Below are 8,365 nucleotides of genomic sequence, written 5' to 3'. Positions count from 1 at the left end.
CTTTGACCAATAACTGAGAAAGCTGACAGATGATCTGAGAAACTAACTCGAATATCATGTTAAGATAAACACTGATAATAAGATAAACACAGCAGAAAATAAAGCACTCCTAGTGTCAAAGTAACAGAAAGCTGACACCATACTAGAGTAGGGAGTAAGTAGGGATAGAGTAACAACTGTTAATGTTAAGGCGGTAAACTAACGGAGTACTAGAGTAAGTTAGCAGATATTGTAGAAACTTGAGTAACTCAGTAGCGTCGCTAGTTTATCTGACCTAAACTAGCATCACAACACTAACGGAAGAATAACTGGCTTCATATGAATGGAAAATACTAAACGACACAACAGTCGCCCAACTAATAACACTTAGGCTCTATCTCGACATTTTAACCGATATTAGATAACTTATTTAACATATTTTAACACAGTGAGAGAAAAAAAAAACGCCGTTTAATTTCTCTCGTCTGTCAGATCAACTCTCTCTGTTTAAACTCGCACTACTTACACACTCCATGATCCATTCACGGTGTGAAGACGCTGATGGTGTTTACTTCAAATTCTGAGTGCGCAAATGTAGTTTAATTCGGTCTCCGAGAACTAAAATTGCGTTTAATTCGTTAACAGTCCGGCTACTCGCCGACTGACTCCTTCAAGGATGAGGAAGACCGCTGCGGAGGCCGCGACCGGATGTGACGCCACACAATTTGTGCGCGCTTCTCCATAATAATAATAATAAATACTGTTTTTCTTTAAAGGATATTATTGTGTACTATGAAAATAATGTTAACAAAGGTCTTGAATACATTGTTAATTTATTCATATTGCTGGCAAAATTTTATATACATAAACAAAAATATTTAAACTCATCCCCAATATTTAAAGTATTTTTAGTTGAATTTGATTGTTTTATATCTTCATTGAAATTGATAAAAAACAAAAAGTCATCAACATGTTTAAAATATTATGATATTATTTTTAGATCCCGTTACTAATTAATGTCACATTTTATATTACACTGACTGTCTTATGCTGTGCTCTGTATGGTATTTGTTCTGTGTTCAATAAAAAAAAATAATAATAAAAATAATAACAACAATCGTACAAAATAATCAGTCCGGCTAATAAACTGTTTTTTTTTTTTTTTTTTTTTTTTTTTTTTTTTTTTTTTTTTTTTTTTTTTTTTTTTTACAATAGATTAAATATGAATTATATAACAACACAATAGTGTCATTCTAAAACATATCTCGACCAAAGTAGTGAGAGATAGACGTTGTGTTTAGATTTTATATTTATTTAATTTTAAAATAAAACTTAAAGTACAACGACCCTTTGCAGAAAAGGAGTAAATAATAGCGTTGTCAAAGCAAAAGAAAACTATCGCATTTTGAACAGGTTAGCAATGAGACGCAAAAGATGATCAGCAGGGTAAGAACAAACCAAAAATAATAATATTCTCTTGAAGTTTATCAATATATATTTGCAGAGAAAAGCATCAACATAGAAATCAAGTTTCTCCTGAAAGATGAAGTTTTTGTGGATTTCTTCAATACATTTCTAGGTCTACCAGTAAGATGAAATATTAGCTATATCTGCTAATGATTTTCAAATCTTTAATGTGCTGGTTATCTTGGACTGATCATACATGTTTGACCTGTTTTTAGGTGTTTGAGCAACATGCTCAGAGAAAACACGTGGTTAATGTGGCCAAATATGCCAGGGTAGGATGTTATTTATGAGAATATTAACCAGACCACAATAACTGTTGGCCAAAACATTTTATCTGTAAATATATTTACCATCAGGTGAACACTGGAGCATTTCTGAAATGGTTAGAGACGCATCAGTTGATTTTCTTCACACAAACTGAGCTCTATCACAGTTTCATTCTCTGCGCAGAGATTCCTGATTCGTATCCTCTAAATCCACAGGTAATATTACATTCACATGACAGTTTTTTTGTGGATACTTAATCTTTTCTTCATGTTTGGTGTGTTTCACATTACAGGAATAGTTCTCCCAAAAATGAATATTTGATGAAAATGTCCTCACCCTCCGGCCATCCAGGATGTAGATGAGTTTGTTTCTTTATCAGATTTGGAGAAATGTAGCTTTGCATCAGTGTCTTATCAATGGATGCTCTGCAGTGAATGGGTGCCATCAGAACGAGAGTCCAAACAGCTGATAAAAACATCACAATAATACACGAAACTCAAATCCACATACACATAAAAAACAAATCAACAAATTTTAAATAAAAAAAACAACAATTTTTAACTTCAAACCACAAAATACGAGTCCTCTACCCACAAAAAAACTAATCCTCTATCCAGAAGTCATCTGATCTGAATCAGGAAAGAAATCTGCACATAAAAAACACCTTACAAAAGAAAAAACACCACATCAACAAACAACAAAAATGATAATGGACAATACTTTTTCACTGGAGGAAATGTTATAATGTATTATGGACTTGTATTTTAGCTGGATAAAAGTCATACAGGGTTGAAGTAAATAAAGGTTGATTTTTGGGTGAACTATCCCTTTAAATCTTTGGTGTTCTCAGTGCTGCCTCTAGATGACAGTGTAACATTAGCGGATTCTCTGTTAGTTCTGCTGAAGTCCCAGTAAAGCCACACATCTGCTCTCAGTGTTTCACGTTATTTTCATGTGATTAAACAACAGCATGTGAATTTAAGATGTGCACATATGTGATTAACATGTGAAACTCAATGTGAGGGATGGAAAAGAGTGGACACATTTCACAAGTGCAAAAATATTCGGATTTTTATATGAACATCTCCAACATCCTCATATTTTTTCACTCACACACCCACCCACCCACTAACTCAGTCAACCAACTCACCACTCACTCACTCACACACACACACACACACACACACACACACACACACACACACACACACACACACACACACACACACACACAAAATTAATAATGTCATATATTTATCTAAATATTTACAAATCTGAACATACAGGATGATTTTAACTGATTTTCACTTCAATCTATAATCTATAATGTTGCCAGCTGACGACATTGCCAAAAAATATACCAAAAACACATTTTGCACATTAATGCAGAAACCATTTTGTTATTCTGGTGTTAAAACAACCTATACTCAAAAAAAAAAAAAAAAAAAAAAAAAAAAAAAAAAAAAAAATAAAATAAGAAAATCGTGAGCAAATATAAAAAAGAAAATAATATAAGCACAATTACATATAAAAAAAAATAAGAAAAAAAAAAAAAAAAAAAAAAAAAAATATATATATATATATACCCTTTTTTTAATAATAATAATAATAAAATTACCAGTACCTGTGTGATCTTGTTGATCTCATAGCTTTTGAAAAATGGAAAAAGGTAAAGAAAAGAAGACCATCAGTCAAAAATGATTTTGATGTTATTTTTTCAAATAATGAAGGTTAAAACTTCATAAAAAAGTATCATTTAATGCAGTTTAGTACTGATCATTCCCTCTGTTGTACAAAAATCATGATTACATTTACAACATGTTCCTGTATATTAAAAATGAGGTAGCTGCCTTTAATGACTTATCATGAACTTTCTTTATTGTATAAAAAATATAAAATCATATTAGTATGCAGGGCAATGTTTTACATATCAAAAAATTAATTTACACTGGTAATTTGAATTCAGCTTTCTGTAAGGCGGGATAAGTAGGACAGGTCAGTGGAGGATCGTGTGTGTGTGCGTGTGTGTGTGTGTGGAGATTTATTCTGAAATTACTCTATTGTGAAATACCACAAAAGCAATTATAAAGAAGTGAGAGTGTGTTCTGTCCTTCACCGTCAGTGACGCTGCGGCTCTGCAAGGAGGACAGAACAATGAAAGAACATACACAGGCCAGGTTTCATGCCAAAATCAAAAGTAAATAAGAAACTACTACATGTATTATATTTTGCTGAAGAATAATTCTAATACAGTAATGGGGAAATCTCATCATTCTTATTCATGTAACATGAAAAAATTGCAAATTGAGCATTATTTAAGAAGTATTTATACAACATAGCAGTATTTGTTTTATGCTGGTTGACAAAAAAAATTACAGAATGATTCAAATATTCATATACCATGAAAGTTAACAGAATATTTTGAATGTTTGAATATTGAACTTAACATGTAATAACTAGAAATGACATACATTTCAATAGGTCACATACTTATATGTTGTTTGTTTAATATGATTGTTCTGATATGTTAATTGTTGAATAAATAAATTATATTTATAATTTTCAAAATGAATAGAAATTGTGGGGACAGTTGTTTTACTATTTAATTGTTGCAGGTTTGCATATAGTGTTTGTAATGTTTGTACTCACTGTGTTTTTTTTTGTGTGCAAGTAAGAATGTCCAAGTCTACTGAAAAAACATGGTACTGCATGATTATCAATTACCATGGTGTTTATACAGTAAACCACTCTAAAATGTCTCAAAAGCATGGCATTATCTTAACCATACATTAATATTTACCATGGTACTGAATGATTATCATATCCATATACCATGCTATTTACTTCAAACTTCAAAGAATACCATATTTTATCAGGGTCCAGAAAACATGGTATTAACATGGTGGAAAAAAAGTAACTGAGGGTCTATATTCATTTCATGATTCAAGCAATTTAATTATAGCTGTCTGTGTATTTAACTGCAATAGAGGAAAGTTTTTAAACCCACTTCAACTTCCACATTTCACTATTCACTATTAAAGTATATTTTAATGCATTAATGAATTGTGTTTGATTGCCATGTTGAATTTTTGTGCCCCTCATCAAACTGCTATAGGTCTGTTTGGATGATTCTGTCGAAATCTCATTTCATAAGGATCATATTGAGATCAAACGATCTCTGATCCTGCACATCAGCAGCACTGAAACTCACTGTAGGATGAGAGTTGCTCTTCACACACACACACACACACACACACACACACACACACAGAGCCGTTGGCTGAATGTCATCACAGCACAGCTCGTGTGAGAGTGGAGCCAGAGGCAGTAGCCGGCAATTAATTTCTGGAAAAAGTACTCTTTTAATTAAACAAATGGTCCTGAAAAATGGAGGGTGAGAACTAGTGTCAGAATTCCCACATGTGGAGGAGTTCATTACTGTTCACAGAGCCACGGGTGAACCGACCTCTGCTCACGCACACACACACACACACACACACACACACACACACACACACACACACACACACACACACACACACACACGTCTGCAAGTCATACCTTTACAATGAAATCACAGTCAAGTGATCATTTACTGACTTTAACATAAAAAGACACTTCAAATGTCTTCAACACTTTCCATCTTCTTCCCTTTTATATTGCCTTTATTTTTTATATTTCATAATTTATGAGATGCACAAACATAACTTGATGGATTTATTTCTTACAAACACGCAACTTTTGGTCTCACAAGACGTTAACTGATGGACTGGAGTGGTGTGGATTATTGTGATGTTTTTATCAGCTGTTTGGACTCTCATTCTGACAGCACCCATTCACTGCAGAGCATCCATTTCTCCAAATCTGATTAAGAAACAAACTAATCTACATCTGGGATGATTTGAGGATGTGGACAATTTCAGCAAATTTCCACTTTTGGTGAACTATTCTTTTAACTATAATCGTGGTCAACTAACCACGGAGTCTCACTTATTTTGTCTTTAAATACTGCAGTGGTAGTCCAGATTGACACTGTAATTTGTCCATGTGTCCACTGCTGAAACGAGACATCACAGCATCGTCTGCATCTGTCTGCCGACATGCCTAACGAGACTTTCATCCGACAGCTCGACTTACTGTATCTGGTTAACAGCTGCCTGACATATGTGACGCCTTTACATCACTGTTCTCCAAGGATTCAAGAATTCTTCACACAAACAACATCTTTGCGTCTCACTGTGGAATATTAGCAAGACTATAAAGTGAGTTTTCCAGGGAAGTCTGTCATTCTGCCGGTTTGTGTTACAAATAAAATCTGTAATAATCTTTCAAACAAGCAGAAACAAACATAATATATGGATGACAATAAATAAACTAAACGATTAATGAAGTGAGATTTATTAATGTAACTTTCTGATTAATTTGCATGTACTGTTATTTAAAAGTCACTGCAAAAATGGCACAGGCATTAATGTCAGTTCTGAGAAAATCTCCTTTTATTACGTAATGGGGTGTCCAATATAATATAATATAATATAATATAATATAATATAATATAATATAAAATATAATATAATATAATATATAATATATATAATATAATATAATATAATATAATATAATATAATATAATATAATATAATACAAGAGGGATTTCCCACTGAAATGCCCCCAATAATCTCATTATCATTACTCTAATATGGGAATATATATATATATATATATATTTTATATATATATATATATATATATATATATATATCTATATATATATATATATATATATATATATATAGTATTCCAATTGTACTGTATTGTAAGACATATTGTTAAATCATGGTAGCATTATTTGTGATGCCTTTTATATAAAACTTTGGATGCATGAATTCATCTTAATCAGTAACATTTATTATACTTTTAAAATTTCATTTTCATTTGTCATTATATTATTATTATTATTATTATTATTATTATTATTATTAGTATTATTATTATTATTATTATTGTTGTTGTTATCAGTTTTAGTGTTTGTACTTAAACTTATTTTATTTCATTTAGAAGCCAAGGCAACATTGCAAAGTTATTGTTATTATTATTAGTTTTTTTTTTTTTTATGTAAAACTTATTGCTATTGTATTTTATATCAGCTTTATTTGAATGAACAGAAACGATTTTTATAGTTTTAGTTTTAGCTCATAACGTTTCTCTCACATTAGCAGCGTGAGGCCTGAGGTTTTGTCACATCAGGACGCAGCGGGTCCGGTGGCCCTCAGGAACCTCCAGCTGTCTGTCACCCTACACACACACACACACACACACAGAGAGACCAGCACTCAGCAATACACTACATTTACCCACAACCACCAAATGAAACTCCCTGCACTTCCCTCTAACTAGAGCTGAGCAGTGCTGATGTTCGCGGGCGCAGGAGGCTGCTGGCCGTGTGAAGTCGTTGTTTATGGCCGGTGCGGCACTGCAAGCAGCTGTGGGTGAAGAAGTTGCTCAGATTTGCTTCCACACAGCCAGAAGCGCATCAGAGAGCAAGACGCGATGTCAGACATGCCTTCATCACGTCACCGCCAGCTCGTGGAGAAGCGCCACAGGAGCACGCGGTTAAGAATAGCAGAAGTCATGTCGCATCACATGCAAGTGCTCCGCGTGTTTCGAGGGCTGTTTCGCTGCGTCTCCCCCTCCTGCAGTGATTATCTGCTGCCGTTTGCATGCTGTCACTCTTCCTCTGCTCTGCGCGGGAGCTTTGGCCCTCAGGTTGACAGAATCCCGCGGAGGGGCCCGATCGCGGACCCTTTATTAAAGTGATTCTGTTACAGAGCTGGCAATGCGTTACAGCTGCGCTGCTCCCCGCGGACTGTGTGCTTATTGTGCAGCGGAAACATCTCTTCTTGTTTCATATCTGTGTCGTTTTGGTTTACTGACTAAATTAAAGTAAAAACCCACCTATATGTGTATGCACGCAAAGGTTGCTCCAAAATGTACAGCAGGAACGTGCTGCTTTTTTGCTCACATTTTAAGGGACCAAATGCATTGAAGCTTGCTGTATATTGCAAAACCTATACACAGTGTGTGTATATATATATATAGCATAGTCAAGGGAGTATAAGTACATACTATTCAAAAGTTTTGAAAGAAACAGTAATATGTGAAATATTATTACAATTTCAAATTATTTCTATTGTAATATATTGTGAATTATAATTTATTCCTGTGATCAAAGCTGAATCTTCAGCATCATTACTCCAGTCTTCAGTGTCACATGATCTTCAGAAATCATTCTAATAAGATGTTTTGCTGCTCAAGATGAAAAAACAGTCATCATTTCTCTCCCTCATGTCATTGCAAACCCATATCACTTTATTTTTACCATGGGGCAAAAAGGGACGATGTTCATTCTGTTTTTTTCTCCCCATCTCTATAAAGGACAAAAAAAAAAAAAAAAAAAAAAAAAAACATTTAAAGTCTTCTGACAATATACATAGCTTTGTTTGAGGATCAGACACAAATGTATTTGACTAGCCATCTGTGATTGTATTAAATAAAGCTCTCGTCTCTGGTATGAATGAGGAAGCTGTTTTTATGTCTCTCTCTGTCACGTGTCTTCAGCTTGTGTTGTTGTGCGGTCTGACACCTGGCCTTG

General features: G+C 33.7%; 1 protein-coding gene across 1 annotated transcript in view; it reads right to left on the bottom strand.

The window, feature by feature from the left end:
• LOC109113090 (5'-AMP-activated protein kinase subunit gamma-1-like) overlaps window positions 1-702 on the bottom strand; it is an 8,966-nt gene extending 8,264 nt beyond the window's left edge. The window contains exon 1 of the mRNA XM_042757564.1: window positions 506-702. Within this exon, the coding sequence (XP_042613498.1) occupies window positions 506-514 (9 nt within the window). The 5' untranslated portion in view covers window positions 515-702. The remainder of the gene's footprint in view (window positions 1-505) is intronic.
• Window positions 703-8,365: the final 7,663 nt, after the last annotated feature.

This window comes from Cyprinus carpio, chromosome A6, assembly GCF_018340385.1.
Source record: "Cyprinus carpio isolate SPL01 chromosome A6, ASM1834038v1, whole genome shotgun sequence".
Lineage (NCBI taxonomy): Eukaryota > Metazoa > Chordata > Actinopteri > Cypriniformes > Cyprinidae > Cyprinus > Cyprinus carpio.
Note: the sequence above shows the minus strand (reverse complement) of the source record. Positions and strands in the feature narration are given on the sequence as shown.